The 21,646-nt window shown below is 42.1% G+C and overlaps 1 protein-coding gene across 4 annotated transcripts in view; it reads right to left on the reverse strand.

The window, feature by feature from the left end:
- The window catches only part of STX11 (syntaxin 11), a 37,551-nt gene continuing 15,905 nt past the window's right edge, over nucleotides 1-21,646 (reverse strand). For all 4 annotated transcript variants that reach the window (XM_020877364.2, XM_020877363.2, XM_070461671.1 and 1 more), the window contains one exon: nucleotides 1-2,048. In XM_020877364.2, coding sequence (XP_020733023.1) covers nucleotides 1,180-2,043 — 864 coding nt within the window. In that variant the 5' untranslated portion in view covers nucleotides 2,044-2,048 and the 3' untranslated portion in view covers nucleotides 1-1,179. The remainder of the gene's footprint in view (nucleotides 2,049-21,646) is intronic.

A 21,646-nucleotide genomic window follows, 5' to 3' on the forward strand; every position in this document is an offset into this window, starting at 1 on the left:
TGCTTATAATGTAATGTTTATTTAACTTGAAAAACAACATTTATTTTAAATTACTACATTTCAATGCACAAAAGGAATGGGTCACAGTAAAACAAAAGTAATTATTTCTCAGATTTTTTTTTTAATATTTCTAACTCTGTATGTATTTTCAGTATTTGATATCTGTTCTTTACCACCATAACCAACTAACTCAAAATAAACTTGGGTGGTTTGATCCAGACTGAACTATGGAAATGCAGACAGGAGCGAGATAAACTCAAAACAAGCAAACCAACATCAACACAGTAAAAATGTTTTTCTTGATATTTATATATCATATTTACAAAGGTAAAGCTAAACCAACTGGTCATTATGTACATACATTAGTAAATATTGGCACTTTACATTAACATATAAGTGTATTCATAATTATCAAGTAAAAAGATAAATTTTAAATTATTTTTATTTATGAAAAAATATATAATGTGATATACATACTTCAATTTGAGTGCTTGTTCAATACTGAGTGCTCAAAAAACTTTGGGGGAAAAAAAAAATCCCATAATGTATTCTGATGGAAGACACTGAAAGTAGAGAGGTAAGGAAATCCTAAGTGTTAAATGTGATTTTAGTAAGTAGAGGATGTGAGCAGAAGATATACATTCAGATGTGGATCGCATAGCATAAACCAGAGGAAGACTCAGAAATGGAAGATGTGCAGTTTTTCCCAAGGTCAGTTTCACTCGAAAAGGAACAGAACCGAGGTACTTTCAGGATAAGGTAAACGAACTGGAATTTTGATAACAAGTTCATACTGTGAGCCGATCCAGAAGTGACTTCCGGCCAGAGGTTCATGTACAAACATGCCTTGGACATCTACTGTAGAGTTGTCACAACGTCAGTTCCTTATTTGGCTTCCTTTAAGAGGCAAGGGTGCTATGTGCCCTTTAAACGACCTCATAAAACTTCAGCCGGCATCTGTCATGACTCAAGAATCAGCGGGTGGGACCCTTGATCCAAGTACGAGCTGGGCTGGAATTCTTGCACCTCGTGTTTTTTTTTCCCCCCTTTTTCTAAGGGCTCAGGTCCATAGTGATTAGCGCAACTCACCCCAGGGCAGATGGCCTCAAAATCTACCCCCAGAGCGCTTAACTGTCCATCCCGCTCAGGGATGGGAGTGTGGTGGTCCGGGGCCACTTGCTAGTTGAGGCAGGGGCAGCAGAAACAGCAGATCGTCCGGCAGGGGTTCTTCTTCTTGTACTGCACAGCCTTGCGCACCTGCACCTTGGCCTGCCCAGTGTATTCGACGGTCTTCTGCACGTTGAGCTCGATGACGTCCAGGGTGTCCGCCTGCTGCTCCACGAGCAGGGCCATCTGCAGAAAGAGGTCGTGCAGGTCGCGGATGCGGCCCTCCAGCCGCAGCAGCTCGCGGTGGCGGCTCTCGATCTCGTTGAGGGCCGCCCGCGCGCCCTTCACGTCGGCCAGCAGGTTCTCGGAGAACACGTCCCACTTGCCCTGTTCGAACATGTCCTCGATCTGGTCGCCCGACACGTCCTTGCCCATGATCTCCAGCTGGCGCTGGATGCGGATCTTGCAGTTCTCGCGTTGCTTCATCTCGGCGCAGTTGTACTCGTGCATGGCTGCCTGGAAGGTGCGGGCGAGCGCGCTGTACTGCGCACGCGTGATGCGCGCCACGGCCGAGTGCGCGCCGTGCTGGACTTCCGCCTGCTCGCTCAGCGTCTTCATGGCGCCCAGCTTGCGGTTAATGCTCTCGCCCCGGGCCTTGATGTCCTTGCCGATCGAGTTGGTGTCCCGCTTGATGCTGCTGAGGCGCCGCATGGACGTGAGGAAACGGGTGTTCTGCTTTCCCAGGCGCCTCACGTCGGCAATCAGCTGCTGGTTTTCCTCCTGAAGGTCTTGGATGTCTCGGTACAAGGATTCCAGGATGTGGTCCGTCTCGAACACAATGTCCTCATGAGGCGAGTCAAAATCATCGTCGTCGTCCGGGAACTGCTGGTCATACTGCTTGGTTAACTCCACGAGTTCTCCTAGTCGGTCCTTCATTTTGCCTGCAAATAGAAACATGGAGGTTCAGCTCCTCTAGCGAGACTCAGAATATTTGCATTGAGAGAATTAGACATTAAAATAGAGAAACATTCTGCTCACTGCTCATCACTCTCAATTCTTTACTCCCGAGTGTAGGTAACAAAATGCACTACAGGAGCTAAATGGTTCACGACATTTGGCTTATGAGTGAAGGACTGATGTGACTAGGAGTCACGACACCTTTGTGTTTTATAGCTTGCAGTTCTTCTGCAACATTGTTCTTTACGGCATGGGACTTTACTTTCACCACCAGACACACCCACAGCTGAGGGTCCTTCTCGCTTTGGCCCAGCCACTTCATTCTTCCTTGTTTTAGCCCCTAAGTCATTGCCTGCCAGGCTTCTCTGTCCATGGGATTTCCCAGGCAAGAATACTGGAGTGGGTTGCCATCTCCTCCTCCAGGGGATCCTGCCCACACAGGGAGATACGAACCGGCATCTCCTGCATTGGCAGGCGGATTCTTTACCACTGAGACACTAGGGAAGCCCTATCTATATGCATGCATGCTTGCCTGCGTGCGTGCTAACTCACTTGAATCGTGTGGGACTCTGCGAATCTATGGACTGTGGCCCACCAGGTTCCTCTGTCCATGGGATTCTCCAGGCAAGAATACTGGAGTGGGTTGCCATGCCCTTCTCCAGGCGATCTTCCCGACCCATGGATTGATCTCACATCTCTTATGTCTCCTGCATTGGCAGGTGGGTTCTTTACCACTAGTGCCACTTGAGATGCCCTTAGCAAAGATAAAGATTGTTAAATAAGTAAAATACATACTTAAAAAAAATACATTGACACATTAATGATGAATTTCTGCCTTGATTTTCAGATTTTTTTGGATCTTTTTCTGCATTTTATTTTTAAAATTTATTTTTTAAGAATAATTGCTGCATTTTACTATTTACTGTTGAGACATCTAACAGTTTTTATTTACCACTATTTATTGTTATCTCTTGATTTAAACCTATAGCATATGTAGTATCCATCACCTGAAAATGTTGCTTTACATATCAAAGTTCAACCACTCAGATAGCCTCAGTCTACTTGCAGAACAATAAAGGCCAATAAGAAGCAAAAAGAAAAAGAAAAAGATTGTTAAATAAGGATAGTCAATTTATAGGCTTTGAGTCCAACTCTAAGTGTTGTCTATTCTGTGTCTATTTCAGCACTGGTGAGCATCTTCAGTCTTGTACATCATAACGGTTTTTTAATGATATAAATCGTGGTTTAATTTTTTATCTTAAAAACATAAAAATTGAACCTGCTTAAAGTAAAACAACAAAATGAACAAAGATGAAAATCTAATAAGGAAGTATAAAATTTGGAAGTTGAAATTTCCTTGCTCTTATGCCCATATGACCAATACATACTTTAACTTGAATGTTTGAGACTCAGTGCTTAAAAATATTTTGGGGGAAAATCCCAAAATACAAGCTAATGAATGATACTGAGTAAAAGAGATCAGGAAATAGTTAAGTGTGGCTCAGCTGGTAAAGAATCCGCCTGCAATTTGGGAGACCTGGGTTCGATCCCTGGGTTGAGAAGATCCTCTGGAGAAGGGAAAGGGTACCCACTCCAGTATTCTGGCCTGGAGAGTTCCATGGACTGTCCATGTCCATGTCCATGAGTGGCAGAGTCGGACATGACTGAGCGACTTTCACTGACTGACTGATGTGATTTTAATAAGTAGGACAGGTGAGCAGAAAGATGTTTATGCAGGAATCACATGGCAAAAGCCAGGGGAAGAATCAGAATCAAAAGACATTCAATTTTTCCCAATATCTCTAGTGGTAAATGTTAACAAAACTGCTTTTTTAAAAAAGGTTTATGTGGAAAATTTCGATCGTACACAAGCCTACTAGAAATAATATAACACACTCCCATATACCCATCACACAGCAGCAATATTTGCCCATTTTTAATAGCTTTTTGAAATAAGTTGGCAGCTCAAGCAGAATTTCCCTGCTTTTATAAGGGTGGTTCTGATCAATTCCCTCCTTAGCAAGGCAAAATAATGTTCTCTGTGTCCATATTTTTTCCAATGAAGTTAAAAACTTGCATTTTTAATACTGTGTATATGCCAAAATAATGAACATTTTGCCATTTTATACAAGATTTTGTGGCTAGAAAGATTTCTTTCTATTTATATAATTTGCAGGAAACGGGGAAAATAGTCACATTTAATGGCTACTCAGTCTATTAGGGATCTTGATCTCAAATTAAAAGCCTCCCTCAAGTTAAGTAATTAATTTCACAACACCACTAATGGAATGCTGACAACTTGGGTTCAGTGATAAATGGAAAATGGTGAAATATTAACCATGGATTCCCATCTGCCATGACCATTAGTTACATAAATTAAGCAAAATTTTATTCCATAGTGGTGATTTTTAATACAACAAGTTATCCTGCTTAAAATGCCATTTCTGCTTTCTGATGACAAAGATCAATACCAGACCTTCTCACTGAGGAGAAAGTGACTCCAGGAAGCACAGTTGAGAGGAAGAAAAAAGAACCAGGCTGGACCAAAACTATGCCTTCCCTGGCCTGAATTGCCTGATACCTAAATATTTCCTCATTCTGAATAAAATTTAAAGATAAAGCACAAGTTGGTGGGGGTGAGGGGATTGCAATATATAGTAGATAATGAGTTAACATACTGTATTAAAAACTCTTGCCCCTCCAAACCAAAAAAAACAGAAAAACCACTTGCCCTAGCAAAGACAATGAAAAGGCAATTCATATAAGAAGAAATAGAAGTGCCAGAGAACATGGAGATATAGTAGGTATCAGGTGCTTACTGTAATTCCAGGAAGCATGTTCTAAGTACTTCTCATGTGATACTGTCTTTAATCTTCATACAGACTCCATGAAGTAGGTACTGTCATTATCAGAGTTGGTCAGTGAGTTTAGGGAGATGAAGGAACATACCCAAGGTCACCAGTAAGTGACTAGTCTAGCTCTAGAGTGGCCCCGCTTAATCACTACCTTCAAGTATTTCCAGCAGGTGTAAAAAAGTGAGGCATGAGGGACTTCACTATCAAAACAAGGAAATGCAAGTTAAGCCACTGAAATTTTTTTTTTTTTTTGGTCATCAAGCTGGCAGGAATTTTTAAAAATAATAATTTAGGGACTTCCCTGGCAGTCCAGTGGTTGAGATCTGAACTCCCAGTGTAGGGGGCTTGGGTTCAATCTTTGGTTGGAGAACTAAGATCCTGCATGCCACAGGCTGTGGCCAAAATAATAATAATAATTTAAAAGAGAATTCTGTGAACTCTGAAAAAAATGCTTGTAGGAGGGCAAATGGATAAAAACCCTTGTAGGAGGGCAGTTGAATAATATGTATTAAAAGCTTTTAAAATGTGTATTTGTTTTAGGTACATTTATTCTAAGCATATATTCAGAGTTATGTGAAGCTCATCGTTGTAAATATTTTCATCACCACAGTTTTCACAGGAATTCAAAAATAATTTAAAGGTGCAAGAATGAGAAAGTGATGACTACATAATCACAGAATTTAGAAGGCTATCTAATGGGATGAAAAGCATAAATATTTTAGGTAGAAAAAAATCTGTGAAGGGAAGAGAATGAGCAGTGCTGTCATGTAAATATCTTGAAATAAAGACTTGAATAATACACATCAAAATGTAGTTTTCTTCAAATTGTGGAATAATTTATCACTTTAATTACTTCCTTGTGCTTTTCTCTATTTTTCAACATTTTTATAATGTCCTGTAGATTTATCAATTAGACAAAACCCCACAAAACCGTAAGTATTTGTTTAAAAGGCTAACTCCTTTGAGATGTATGCATTACAATCAGGTTACCACCATATGTGACATGAGGAAAGTACATGAGTTGGCTAGTATGGAGTTGAGCTTTATTTATATGCTTAAGTTAGCAGCCAACATATGCTACTCTGCAAGTGTAGAATTAATAATTTTTGAAGATATAGATAGAATAAAATATAAATAAACTTTATTTTTTTAATGTAAATAGAACAGAGAATGAAAAATTTTTGAAGGACAAGACAAGAAATGGTGATGGATGCAAGGAAGGCTTTGAGAAGCACTACCACAGAAGGTAAGGGGGAAAAAAATTGGAAAAAAAAAAAAAAAAGAAGGTAAGGGGGTAGTTAAAGGGGAACATCATGCACCAGAACGTTAGGGACCTGCTTGATGGTCTCTACTAGTCTAGACAGGTCCCAAGCCCGCTCCTGCTCTCCTGGGGCCCTGAAAAAGCTATTCAAGGGAATCATTTCACTCACAATAGGATGAGCAAAGTGCACTGCAATTATATAGAAAGTGGCCTTCGAAGAAGGTGTTCAGAGGCAGTCATTCCTTCCCAATACCTACCAACGTGAAGCCATGGGTCCTAAATGAGATGAAGGTCTAAGTTCACTTGAAGGCTCAGGTCTACAAACCAGTCAGGACAGAGGCAGGATGTGGGAGCTCCAGATTCTCTAGGAGGTGTACACACGGAAGTGGCCTTCACTGCCTTCCTGCCCACCTTTTTTGGCCCAGCTCAGCCCCAAATGAGCTGGTCCCACTGATCTAGAAGGTTTCCTGGTTGCCAAGGTGCAAACATTGGGAAAATTACAACAGAAAGTCAACCAAGAGGCTACTACTTCTAACAATATTCCCTAAACAGTTTAAATGTACTCCTTACTGTAGTTATACCAAAATACATAAGTAGGCACAGCAAGAAAATCAATATAAGCCATATACCCAATAGCTTGGTTCTCTACTGTGACAGCTGAAAAAGGGAACCATAGTAAATGAGAAAGAAAAGTCAAACAATTCTATTGACCCTCCTGTCTCATTATGATAAAGGATAATGTAATAAACTTTGGTACACTATTCATAAAATTGTTCAAATCAGTTCAATTCAGTTTAGTTGCTCAGTCATGTCTGACTCTGTGACCCCATGGACTGCAGCACACCAGGCTTCCCTGTCCATCACCAACTCCTGGAGCTTACTCAAACTCATGTTGGTGATGTCATCTAAGCATCTCATCCTGTCGTCCCCTTCACCTCTTGCCTTCAATCTTTCCCAGCTTCAGGGTCTTTTCCAATGAGTCAGTTCTTTGCATCAAGTGGTAAAAGTATTGGAGCTTCATCTTCAGCATCAGTCCTTCCAATGAATATTCAGGACTGATTTCCTTTATGATTGGTTTGATCTCCCTGCATTTTTTCTTTTTTTTTTTAAGGCATAGCGAGGTTTATTTGGCTCAGGAGTTGAAAAGCAGAAGCAGTAGTACAACACATCTCTGGAAACACTTAGCTGTGCCATGCTGGTCACCATAGCTTTGCTTTTGCTTTTTTGGACAAGAAGTTCATGATGGCAATCATGCACTTGTCTGACAGCCACCTCTCCCTCAGGACACTGCTTTCCTCCACATTAACTGCATGTGACTTTTCTTTCTCCTTGTTTCTGATGATCTGCTTGGAAATTCTCATGGCATTTGGGGGGAGCTTTGAATATGCTTTCAGCCTGGCCCAAATTTCTTTCTGAAAATTGCTGTCAGGAAAAACTTCAGTAACAAGTCCTTTGTTACTTCGGTAACAAGTCCAAGGGACTCTCAAGAGTCTTCTCCAACACTGCAGTTCAAAAGCATCAGTTCTTTGGTGCTCAGCTCTCTACGGTCCACCTCTCACATCCATACATGACTATTGGAGAAACAATAGCTTTGACTAGATGGACCTTTGTTGGCAAAGTAATGTCTCTGCTTTTTAATATGCTGTCTAAGTTTGTCATAGCTTTTCTTCAAGGAGCAAGAGTCTTTTAATAAATCCTGCTTTTTTTATTCTCATGGAGATGAAGAATTCAAAAGAAAATTTACAACCAGCTACCAGAAATCTGCTTCTAATTTTCTTTTCAGGCACGCAGGTCATCTGTTCTGAGACCTGGATTCCACAGGCAAGTTCCGGGAAATTGTCAGCCTTCTTTCACGGGGCAATGTGATTCAATGTAAGAGAAAATAGATGATGGTAACTCAGTGACTCTCAGACTTTAGGAGGCAACAGCATCTTCTGAAAAGCTGAAAACATGAAGTACTGATGCTTGGGACCCTGGAGGTTCTGACTCAGAGGATCTAGGATTCCCTCTGGGTGATTTTAATGCACACTCAAATTTCAGACCGACTCCACAGGTACTTATGGCAATTTTTTATTCATGCTGTCCTGGACAACTTATAATAGCTCCCAGGTTGGGGCATCTTGATAAACAAGCAACTGCTAGGGAAGGATTCAGAAAGATGGGGAAAGGAAGATTCAGAAAGTAGGTTTCTACCTACCTCAGAAGATCAATGAATAGGGGTGATAACTGCGTAAGTAACCCAATATGCAGGACGCTACAGAAAATAACCTAGGCTTCCCTGGTGGCTCAGTGGTAAAGAATCTGCCTACCAATGCAGGAGATGTGGGTTCGATCCCTGAGTCAGGATGATTCCCTGGAGAAGGAAATGGTGACCCATTCCACTACTCTTGCCTGGGAAATCCCATGGACAGTGGAGCCTGGCAGTCTACAATCTCGTGGGGTTGCAAAAGAGTCAGACAGACCACAACCAACCAAGAATGCCCATGAAAGCATTAATCCCTAGTTGCTTCTAAGGGAATCAGTTATAAACACAATACATAGTCATATCTCTGATCATAAGAGATGTTATCTTTCATGTGCCTACTTACTCTAAGGGAACAAAACCTACAAAGTTATGGGCTGAATTGTCTTACCTCCTCCCAGCCCCCTTGCAAACTCATATGTTGAAGCCCTAACCCCAGTACTTCAGAATATAATTCTACCTGGAGATAAGTCCCTTGGACTGCAAGGAGATCCAACCAGTCCATCCTAAAGGAGATCAGTCCTGGGTGCGCATTGGAAGGACTGATGCTGAAGCTGAAACTCCAGTACTTTGGCCACCTCATGCAAAGAGTTGACTCATTGGAAAAGACCCTGATGCTGGGAGGGATTGGGGGCAGGAGGAGAAGGGGGCGACAGAGGATGAGATGGTTAGATGGCATCACCGACTTGATGGACACGGGTTTGAGTAAACTCCGGGAGTTGGTGATGGACAGGGAGGCCTGGCGTGCTGTGATTCATGGAGTCGCAAAGAGTCAGACACGACTGAGCGACTGAACTGAACTGCATTGCCTACTAGCAAGGGAAAAAACATTTCCCTGCCTCTCAGCGCTATGTGAAAAACTCAGACACAGGAAGATACAATGCAGAGCATCAGGGCAACACACAAATCATGTGAGGCTTATTATGGAGATTAACTTATAGATTACAGGAGGAGAACCAATCCAAAAGCATGGAAGAGCCTTCCTTTCAGTGTTTACGCCAAAGAGATGCTTTAGAATCTCTTATGTGATGTGAGAGAGATGTGATGTGTTTATGTGATGTGAGTTCACAAAGTTTAGGACTTTTCTTTCAACAGGAACTGAAGTACACATTTAGACACACACACAGGTCTTTGTTATTAATAAAACTAAAAAGATCTTGCAGATATATATTCCAAATGAGCACTTTTGAGCAGGAACTTGAAATGTAGCACCCACATTCAGCTTTTCAGATTTTATAATCTGTATCTCCTAAGTCCAGACTTTATACCAATTTTTAAAATCCTGTTAAAAAAAAATAAACAAGATGATTCCAAATCAGAATGTGTCTTTATGCTGAGGTCCACCACTGGTCCAGACAGTCCCTCTGTGAGCACTTGTGTAGGGACCTTATGACATCTGACGTCTCCGGGTGGATGCAGCCCTGCGCCAGGGCACAGGACCGATGAACTGGGCATGGGATGGGTTTCCAGCCCCCTCACCCTGGTGCTGAACAGCCCTATGTGATCATCCTTTCTCGACCACCTCACCCAGTCCCTCCCGCCCACCATCACCACAGACATGCAGTAAGAACCAAGAAACCCTATAGGGCCTGTGTCACAGTGACTTGGGAGTTACTTTTAGGACACACCATAGCAACACAGGCTTCCCTGGTGGCTTAGCTGGTAAAGAATCGGCAGGCAATGCAGGAGACCTGGGTTCGATCCCTGGGTTGGGAAGATCCCCTGGAGAAGGGAAAGGTTGCCCACTCCAGTATTCTGGCCTGGAGAATTCCACGGATTGTATAGTTCATGAGGTCGCAAAGAGTCAGACATGACTGAGCAACTTTCACTTTCACTAGTAACACCACCCTTAAAGAACAAGGAGTGTACTTTCCTAGTGTGTTGATTCAGATCCATAAATAATCATTTTATTTCAGTGAGTGAAATCTGGTGTTTTAAGCAATCTGCCTAAAGCCATAAACGTAAATAAATATGAAACTGAGATCTGAATCCAGAAAACCTGACTTGAGAGCCCTTCTGTAAACCACAAAGCTATGCTAGCTTCTTTTTCCTGAGCCTTGCCCTAAAAGGTTTTCTGAAATTGTTCATCTTATAGGGAACTTTCTCTGAACTTATTCTGAATATATTGGCTGGCTTATGAACAACAGAAATTTTCTTGTAAGCAATGGAAATGTAATTCTCACAGTTCTGGTGGCTGGAAGTGTGAGATCAGACTGCCAGCATGGTCAGGTTCTGTGTCTGATAAAGGCCTGCTTCCTCATTCATAAATGGCCTTCTCATGGTAACCACACAGGGCAGAGCGGCAAGCAAGCTCTCTCTGGTCTGTTGATGGGGGCACCTTTCCAATTCACAAGGGCTCCACACACGACCTAGTCACCTCCCAAAGACCCCACCTCCCAATACCATCACCCTGGGGGCTAGGACTTTAACCTATCAATTTCAGGGGAACACAAGCATCCAGACCGGAGCATTCCCTAAGTGAGGTTTTTTATTTAGAGCAACTGTTAGCTCCTAATAACCTAGCTCTCAATGAACACATGAAAAGATTTTTTACTATTACAACCATTACCTTCTTTCCCACAATCATGTCTTCATATCAGAGTTTTCCCAACACAGTAATGTTTCAATTATTAGAGCACTCAGTCAGGTTGTCACTCATCATAACTGTCCAAAGCCCACAAAACTATTAATAAACACAGATAATTCTAACAAAGATCCACTGTGGTTATGACTGACTCAGGATTGTTGAAAGACCAAAGTACTGATACTTGGAGGGAGAAGTTTTACAGTTGCGGGTGTAGAAGTGACAAGAGACGAAATGCTAGAGATGACCTTGTAAGGGAGAAAGTAAAGGAGGACCACTCCAGATTCAAGGGCAAATCATCCATACAAGTTCTCCCACTGTTATCTATATCAGCACCTACAAACACACAGTTGTTGCTGCTGTATCTTACACCTGATCTGGTTTGGCCCTAGGATGTGAAGCAAAACTTTGTCTAAAAAATACAGCAGAAATCTATGTAGAAAGAAAGAGTGATGGGGAATAAATCGAGTCCAGTTTGATTAAACTTTTTATTTCATACCTATTCTGTACAGTATTTTTTTAAAACAAGAGAAATCAGGGACTTCCTTGGTGGTCAGTGGTTAAGACCCCATGCTTTCAATGCAAGGGATGTAGGTTTAATCCCTGGTCGAGGAACTAAGAACCCACATACTACATGTGGTTCAATAGTGTTTCCAGAATTATTAATTATCTTTTCTATTTCAATTCATAATACTACTTAAGGACAATCTCACAGAATTTTTACATTTCTTTCTCTGTCCCTCTTCCTCTTTAACAAAGTCCTATAAACCAGTGATCCTAATACTGTTGGCTGGTTCTTCCTCTTTCATTCCCCAGGGAAACAAATAATTATTCTGGCTGACTTTTTTGGGGAGAGGAGGCCACGAACCAGGGATCCAACCCATGCTCCCTGCAAGTGGAAGCAAGGAAGTCTCTTGGCTAACATTTTTTTACATAAGTGCAGAAAAATCTGTTATTCAACATCATCAGTGCATGAGGTTTTTTTGTATGAGTGACTTTTACCTAACTGAAGTTTCTTCCTTCAAATGTGAAAAATATCACTCCTTTTTTGTTGGAAATCCTCTTCTAAACTGCACTGATATATTTCACTGCTTCCTTAAAGACAGGGCATTGGATACGATTTATTGGTGACTCAGATTATCATTACTAAAATCCTTAAACTGTGTAATAATGCACTTTTCTTTGTTTTAAAATGTTTCTCTTTCCACACGGTTATGATGTCAGACTTGACCTCAGTTATTTCTGTATACTGCTACTGACATTCCTCTCCCTCCCCATACAGGTTGTATCAGGCCAAGAAATTATATAAAAACCAAGCATTTAACAATGTAAGCTGTGAGTGGGTCAGTAGCCCTCTAGGGTCAAACCTAAGCACAGTAGGAAAGGAGAAAAGCTAGTGTCAGTGTGGGCCTGCCTTTGTACTGGACAACTGAAATATAACCCATCAACAAGATTCACAGTAACTATGAAAGCATCAAATTGTTAGGTTATTTCCATGATGTGATGACTGTCGATTCATAATCTACTTTCTTTTTTTTTCATAATCTACTTTCTTAACCTGACTTCCTACAGGGCCCAATTTTCCCCTCCCAAATATGGACATACTCTTTGTGGAAGGTTGAAAAAAATCTGCTATACATTCTTTGCATGTCCTCTAATCAACAAGTACAGACTACTTCTTAACTCCTTGAATTTGAGGTGTGGCCATGAGACTGGAATTTGCTCTGGCTAATGAGACAGTAGTAAACACAATGCAAGCAGAGGCTTGAAAAGCACATCTGCAAAAGAGCTTGTTACTGGGGACCCTTATATCAAACATATAAAGAAGCCTGGATTCCCCCTGCAGGAGAATAAGACCCAGGAGTCTTAGTAATCCTGGCTGAACACAGCCCCCAGCTAATCCATCAGCTGACTGCAGCTGTACACATGATCCAGGAGACAACCAACAGAAGACTGATGAGCCAACTGATAGAATTTTAAGAAATAATTAATTGTTGCTGCTTAAAAGTGAACATGAAGGTCATGTCCGGCTCTTTGTGACCCCATGGACTATCTACCAGGCTTCTCTGTCCATGGGATTTTCCAGGTAAGAGTACCGGAGTGGGTTGCCATTTCCTTCTCCAGGGGATCTTCCCGACCCAGGGATCGAACCCAGGTCTCCCGCATTGCTGGCAGACTCTGAGCGACCAGGGAAGCCCATTGCTGCTTAAGCCATTAAGATTTGTAGCAGTTTCTTTAGCCACAAAACTAACTGATAGAGAAATTGTTACCTAGAAGCAGCAGGATGCCATGAAAGGCTTAAGACACTCAACATCAGCTTTGGGAGCAAACAGCAGGTGAAAAGCAGAGAGGTAGCTATTAGCAAAACCCAGGTAAATGGCAGACAAACTCTTAGTGGAGGCTGGAGCAGTGATGAGGAAACCGTACAGCTGTCAGGCAAAAATGCAACCCGCATTCTTCAGCAGCAAAACAACTGGTAAAAGTGATGCCTGTGGCAGCATAAAAGACAAAAAATGTACACAATGAATTTTGAATCTAGCTCCCAGGTACTCCAGGCAGAAGCTTGGAAGTATTCGTTGAGTGTTTCTAGCTGCATATAAGGTTCTGCAAAGGACGGATGGGCTGCAAAATGATTTATCCCGTTAATAAGCATTATTTACAGAAAATAGAGAAGAAGAAGAACTCATGATATTGGAAAAGAAAATTTTTTATATCTCCAATCTCTTCAGCTGGAAGACAAGCTTCTTAGAGCAAGAAATGGCCTCAGAGAGAAGACTTTTGTAAAATTTAATGTGATGCCTTGTAGCCCTTCTCATCTGGACAAGAGGGCCTCTGAGACCCCTAGAGGCACTGTCTCATAGCAGTCTGACACTCAGCTCAGAGTCAAGGGAGGTCTGTCAGACTTGGAAAAAACAAACAGTGGCTGTGGATTTTAGGGGAATGGGCTCTCTGGGATACTAAGGAAATCCTCAAGGTTTTTAAGCGAGTTTTACTGACAAGCATGGGCTTCCTAGGTGGCGCTAGTGGTAAAGAACCTGCCGGTCAGTGCAGGAAGTACAAGAAAAGGTGGGTCGGGAAGACCCCCTGGATGAGGGCGTGGCAACCCGATCCAGTATTCTTGCCTGGAGAATCCCACGGGCAGATCCTGGCAGGCTATGGTCCACAGCATCACACAGAGTCGGACACAACTGAAACAACTTAGCATGCATGCCTGCACTGGCAAGCGCAGAAGTGTGACCTAAAAGAGACAGAGATCATTCAAAGGAAAAGAGGCCTCTAGATGCTTGGGCTTTTACAATAACGAGGCCACAGAAATTATTTAGAAGCAAATATAAGCCATTTCTTATAGAAAAAGGAAGAATGTTTCAGAGGATAGAGCCGAGGGCAGTAGAGAGACACCAGTGAACCATTCCCGGGGAAGAGAACTGGGTCCTAATCAAGGAACCTCCGCTGGCCCAGGAGTGGGGGGCAGCTAACCACACGGGCCTGGATAGACTGGCTGTGGACTGCTGAGTGCTGCCTGTATTCTGTTTCTGTAGTTTTGAGGGGTTATCTTTTGCCTTTTCACCATTATGTGTTGGGTGTGTATAAGGAGATCATTTGTCCATGATAAGTAAAAACTATGATAACTATTGATACATAACTAAAATATATGTTATCATATATATTGTGTACATAACATATCTATATGCAATATAGATACAATATATGATCGTAAAAAGTTATCTAGTTATCGGATCCACATCTAGATCCACAGATCCAGATCCTCTTGATCCAACTAGATCAAGAGGATCCATATCTGATGAGCTGTATCTGAGGGGGCTCATCTGTACCCAGAAGTGATACAGATCATGGATAAGCCTCTGGACTTCAGAGGCTGATGCCTTAATGTGATAAGGCTTCTTCAAATCCTATGATAGGAGTGAATGTATCTTTCTTATAGCAGAAATGTGAGTAATTTTTACCAAAGGCAGACGATATTTGATTGCACAAAAGAAGGCCACAAATTCTTAGCAGTACCTCCTGATCAAGAAGCGGTGCTGATGGAAAAGACATGCCCTGTTAATAAAAGTTCATCACTCTCGGTATTCTGGAGGAGTGAGGTGAAGCTTCATTGAGAGTAATCAGCTGCTTTCTCAGCAGTCACAACTCACAGGGAGAGCAGAGGGCTAGGAAACTCACAGCCCTGGCAGTAAGTGGGGTCTGCAGAGAAGAGCAGGTACAACAGAACCGAGACAGCATGTGGAAGAAGAGGGGACCAGTCTGTGTCGAGCAGATGTCAACACATCAACTGGACCTGTTTGACAAAGTGTTTTTAACAGTTCTTTAGTGAGGGGGCACCAAAAGCTGGCAATCTATGTACTTGTATGTACACATGCTTATAGTATGTGTATTAAAACAGAAAGTATCATTCTCAAAAAAACAAAAAACAAAAAAACATAGTGTCAACTTCCCTACACTTTCAATCTGGGTTTGGCCATGAGACTTTTACAGACGGGACAATAGAAAGCATGATGCAAGCAGATCCTTGAACAGCACTCGCAGACTGGGGCGTGTGCCCTGTTACTACCAAGAACACCAAAACCTCATGTCAGGAAGCTCGGACTAGCCTCCTAGAAGATAATGGCCACAAGGAGAGAGGGGCCAGCGCACCCCAGGTGACCCACCCCTACATCTGTATGACTGGCCTCAAAGTGAACCCATTGGAAGAACTAATCAGAATTTACTTCCTGCCAGGTACCACTGTAGAAGCTTTACATATTGCAGATATTCTCATTTAATCTTCACAATGATGAGAAATAACAATGGTGACTTGGGAGTATTTTGATATACTGACAGAGCTAACTGATACACCACTCTTTGGGTTTCTCTATACCCCCGTATTTGTGTTCTTCTTAAAGAGCACCTAGGTGGATGATGTGACTCATGGATAAACCATAATTCTTTGAAAGTAAAGGCTGCTGCATTTAAACCAAAGTTCATTGCTACAATTTACACACACAAACATAAGAAACGTGTACCAAATCATTGTCCTGATGATCATGGCCTAATTACACACCTGGGTTTTGACAGTCTACATTTACAACTTCCTGTTCATACTGTATACAGACATTAATGTAAAGCATACATATAAAAGGAGCATGTGTTTCTCAACAAGTCTGAGGACAGCCTTCCTTTCCTTTTGAGGATTGTGGTCATGAGCATGGTAAGGGGGAAAAAAACGATGCTAAAAAAAGACTATCTCACACACAAGCAGCCTCCACAAGAAAGACTGCAGAAGCGGTTTGATAATGCAGTACGCTAAATCGAGGCTCTCGAGCAGTGGGGGCAGGGCAGCACAGACAGGCTAGGCAGCTTTAACTCCGGCTGAGTTTCAGTCTGATACGAGGTTCTAAGAACTTGAAAAGCCAGTTTTGAAATGGAAGTAGATAGTTTAAATGTATCATCAATCTATTGTTCAAATCAGTAAATAACACCAGCTAGGCAAAACGCAACTTCCAAACATGATTCTCCTGCCATGTCCCAATCCTCCGTCACCCAAGACTGAACCAGAGACATTTCTTGCTGACTAAAAGGAACAAAAATTAATGTGATGTGAACCAGGTTCCTAAGGAGCACTGGACTGAGACCTTACTAGTCTTTCAGAGTGTTTAAGGCAATCAGGATACCGCTTCCCAGTTGTAGGATCTGCTTAGAATTCCACACCCAGCCAGCACAGTGGAAGAGTGTGGCAAAGTGTCCAGCCTGGGGAGAGAATTCTGCTGACACTGGGAGTAGCCTGGGTTTCCTCACTGGTTTCAGGGTTCCTGGCAGTAAGAGAGGGCAATTCCTAACAGGTAAGTGCTTTGCAAATGTCTGCTGATGTCACGTTTCCTTACATTCACCTCCTCTCTGTCTTATCTTCCACATGTATAAATACCGACTGCAGAAGATGAGGAAGAGAATTAAATGAGATAATCCCAGCTGGGTGGGAGAGGGTGGGATGAAGTGAGAGAGTAGCATTGGTGGCTCAGATGTTAGGGAGTCTGCCTGTAACGCAGGAGACCCCGGTTCAATCCCTGGGTCGGGAAGATCCCCTGGAGAAGGAAATGGCAACCCACTCCAATATTCTTGCCTGGAAAATCCAAAGGATGGGGGAGCCTGGCAGGCCACAGTCCATGGGGTCACAAAGAGTCAGACACAACTGAGTGACTTCACTTCACTATTGACATATACACACTATCACGTGTAAAATAAACAGCTAGTGGGAAACTGCTGTGTAATACAGGGAGCTCAGCCCCGTGCTCTGGGATGACACAGAGGGGTGGGATGAGGAAGTGCTGAGAGAGAGGCTCTAGAGGGCGGGGTGTATGTATACTAATGGCTGATTCACTTACTGTATGGCATAAACCAACACAACATTGTAAAGTAATTATCTTCCAATTAAAAAAAAAGGTCTTAGAAGAGTGTCCGGCAGAGAGCAAGCACTCTGTATATGTGCTCTCTTATCATCTACTCTGTGATTTTAATTCACTCAAAAAACTAATGCAGATTCAGTAACTATCAGTATAAATAGTGCATTGGCTGATAAACCACTAACAGTTTATTGCTAACATCTTGTTACTCATATCATAATCATAAGTGAACTCTAATACCCATGGGTCAGCAGATTATTTAAGATTTTCTTTGTAAAAGTCTCTCTCCTTTTCTCTGATTATGAAAGCAACCCTTGCTCTTTGAAAAGATGAAGAAGAAATAATCCAATGACACAGAACTGTTTTACATAGAAAGTAAAAACATCTCACCACTTACTACCACTATGTATAATAACTAGGACTTCGCTGGTAGCTCAGTGGTAAAGAATCCACCTGCCAATGCAGAAGACACAGGTTCAATCCCTGGTCCAGGAAGATCCCCTGGAGAAGGAAACGGCAACCCACTCTAGTATTCTTGACTGGAGAACCTCACAGACAGAGAAACCTGGAGTGCTACAGTCTATGGGGTTGCAGAGTAGGACATGACTTAGCAAATGAACAACAACAACAATACATAATAACTATAAAATAACCAATGATTAAACTCTAATACACAGTCTTCCAGACTCTTTTCTATTCACGAAGGCTGTGAATACTTAACAGTATCCATTAGAGCTGACCCTGATTACAAACTATGGGACATTTTTCTGGCAAACTGCAAGAGTACTCTAGAGGTTTATTCCTGCCAGGGGAACACTGTACTTTCCACCACCACCATTTCTGTCCAGGTGATATCAGGTAAGAAAGGAACACCGAGGAGCAACCTGGAAAAGGAAAGGAAATTCTTTTAAAAAAGAGAGGGGACTTCCACGGTGGTTCAGTGGTTAAGACTTCACCTTCCAACACAGGGGTGCAGGTTCGATCCCTGGTGGGGAGGATAAGATCCCACATGCCTCGAGGCAAAAGAAAAAAAAAAAAAAAACACCATAAAACAGAAGCAGTATTTTAACAAATTCAATAAAGACTTAATTTTTTTAAGAAAAAGAATGAGAGAATCCTTGTGTTTTACTTTCATGTTCAAGAATCCCAAAGCAGGAGAATAAGGACTGGTATCTTCAGGATTCAGTGTTTATAAAGTCAGTGGCCAGGCTTTCTTTCAGGAACAGATGTACAATTTTAATTCAGTAAACATCCTCCAAACACCTCCCTCATAAATGCCTATAAAGATAAGCCCTATTCCCTACCTCACCCCACAAGGTTTTGTTGTTGGTCGGGGAGGAGTTTGTTTTACTTTTCAAGAGCATTCACAGAAGAGTCTAGCTCATCAGCTAACTGCCTCGAGTCCTGAAAACAAATGAGGTGTGGGAGAATGAATGCTCCCCGAGGTGTCAGAGGCCTTCCTGCTTCTAGCTCTAGCTTATAAAGTGCATGGAGACATTTCATGCCTCTGAGTGTCAGTTTCTCCATTGGTACAATGGTAATGACACTACCTATAAGGGCTTCTTTTTCTGACAATTAAATGAGGTTTAAAATGTATATAAAAGCACTCTGTAAATTTTTAAGTATTTTACAATCATGCTATTGCATGCTCAGTCGCTTCAGTCATGTCCAAATCTTTGCAACCCCATGGACTGTAGCCCACCAGGTTCCTCTATCCACAGGATTCTCCAGGTAAGAATACTGGAGGGGGTTGCCATGCCCTCCTCCAGGGGAATCTTCCCCAACCAGGAATCAAACTCTTGTCTTTTCTATCTCCAGCAGTGCCAGACGGGGTTCTTTACCACTAGCATCACCTGGGAAACCCACAACATGATATTAGGAGTTACGGCTTTGCATGTTTTCCATCCATAATCAGTTTATTTCACAAGGTAGTTTATTCAAAGTACTATTCCTTAAGAAACCCATACAGACCAAGTGATTTTAAAGATCCTATAAAACCAAACAACTATTCTGATATCAGTTTCTGTATTATTCTTATAACTCAGGTGACAGAATATTAATGCCCTCAGTTCAGTTCAGTTCAGTCATTCAGTTGTGTCCAACTCTTTGCAACCCCATGAATCGCAGCACACCAGGTCTCCCTGTCCATCACAAACTCCCAGAGTTTATTCAAACTCATGTCCATCGAGTTGGTGATGCCATCCAGCCATCTCATCCTCTGTCGTCCCCTTCTCCTCCTGCCCCCAATCCCTCCCAGCATCAGGGTCTTTTCCAATGAGTCAACTCTTTGCATGAGGTGGCCAAAGTATTGGAGTTTCAGCTTCAGCATCAGTCCTTCCAATGAACACCCAGGACTGATCTCCTTTAGGATGGACTGGTTGGATCTCCTTACAGTCCAAGGGACTCTCAAGAGTCTTCTCCAACACCACACTTCAAAAGCATCAGTTCTTTGGCACTCAGCTTTCTTCACAGTCCAACTCTCACATCCATACATGACTACTGGAAAAACCATAGCCTTGACCAGACGGACCTTTGTTTGCAAAGTAATGTCGCTGCTTTTTATTTTTATTTTTTTTCTTCCCAACCCATGTCGCTGCTTTTTAATATGCTATCTAGGTTGGTCATAACTTTCCTTCCAAGTAGTAAGTGTCTTTTAATTTCATGGCTGCAGTCACCATCTGCAGTGATTTTGGAGCCCCCAGAAATAAAGTCTGACACTGTTTCCACTGTTTCCCTGTCTATTTTCCATAAAGTGATGGGACCAGATGCCATGATCTTAGTTTTCTGAATGTTGAGCTTTAAGCCAACTTTTTCACTCTCCTCTTTCACTTTCATCAAGAGGCTTTTCAATTCCTCTTCACTTTCTGCCACAAGGGTGGTATCATCTGCATATCTGAGGTTATTGATATTTCTCCTGGCAATCTTGATTCCAGCTTGTGCTTCTTCCAGCCCAGCGTTTCTCATGATGTACTCTGCATAGAAGTTAAATAAGTAGGGTGACAATATACAGCCTTGACGTATTCCTTTTCCTATTTGGAACCAGTCTGTTGTTCCATGTCCAGTTCTAACTGTTGCTTCCTGACCTGGAGAGCAACAGTTTCTCAAGAGGCAGGTCAGGTGGTCTGGTATGCCCATCTCTTTCAGAATTTTCCACAGTTTATTGTGATCCACATAGTCAAAGGCTTTGGCATAGTCAATAAGGCAGAAATAGATGTTTTTCTGGAACTCTCTTGCTTTTTCGATGATCCAATGGATGTTGGCAATTTGATCTCTGGTTCCTCTGCCTTTTCTAAAACCAGCTTGAACATCTGGAAGTTCACATTTCACGTATTGTTGAAGCCTGGCTTGGAGAATTTTGAGCTTTACTTTACTAGCATGTGAGATGAGTGCAATTGTGTGGTAGTCTGAGCATTCTTTGGGACTGCCTTTCTTTGGGACTGGAATGAAAACTGACCTTTTCCAGTCCTGTGGCCACTGCTGAGTTTTCCAAATTTGCTGGCATATTGCGCCTAGCACTTTCACAACATCATCTTTTGGGATTTGAAATAGCTCATCTCAACTGGAATTCCATCACCTCCACTAGCTTTGTTCATAGTGGTGCTTTCTAAAGCCCACTTGACTTCACATTCCAGGATGTCTGGCTCTAGGTGAGTGATCACACCATCGCGATTATCTGGGTCATGAAGATCTTTTTTGTACAGTTCTTCTGTGTATTCTTGCCACCTCTTCTTAATATCTTATGCTTCTGTTAGGTCCATACCATTTCTGTCCTTTATTGAACCCATCTTTGCATGAAATGTTCCCTTGGTATCTCTAATTTTCTTGAAGAGATCTTTAGTCTTTCCCATTCTGTTGTTTTCCTCTATTTCTTTGCATTGATCGCTGAGGAAGGCTTTCTTATCTCTCCTTGCTATACCCTAGATTCAACATTAAAAAAACTAAGATCATGGCATCTGGTGCCATTACTTCATGGCAAATAGAAGGGGAAAAGGTGGAAACAGTGACAGACTTTATTTTGGGGGGCTCCAAAATCATTGCAGATGATGACTGCAGCATGAAATTAAGATGCTTGCTCCTTGGAAGGAAAGCTATGACAAACGTAGATAGTGTATTAAAAAGCAGAAACCACTTTGCTGACAAAGGTCGATACAGTCAAAAGCTGTGGTTTTTCCAGTAGTCATGTATGGCTATGATAGCTGAACCATAAAGAAGGCCAAGGGCCAAAAAACTGATGCTTTCGAATTA

Source organism: Odocoileus virginianus, chromosome 34, assembly GCF_023699985.2.
Source record: "Odocoileus virginianus isolate 20LAN1187 ecotype Illinois chromosome 34, Ovbor_1.2, whole genome shotgun sequence".
Lineage (NCBI taxonomy): Eukaryota > Metazoa > Chordata > Mammalia > Artiodactyla > Cervidae > Odocoileus > Odocoileus virginianus.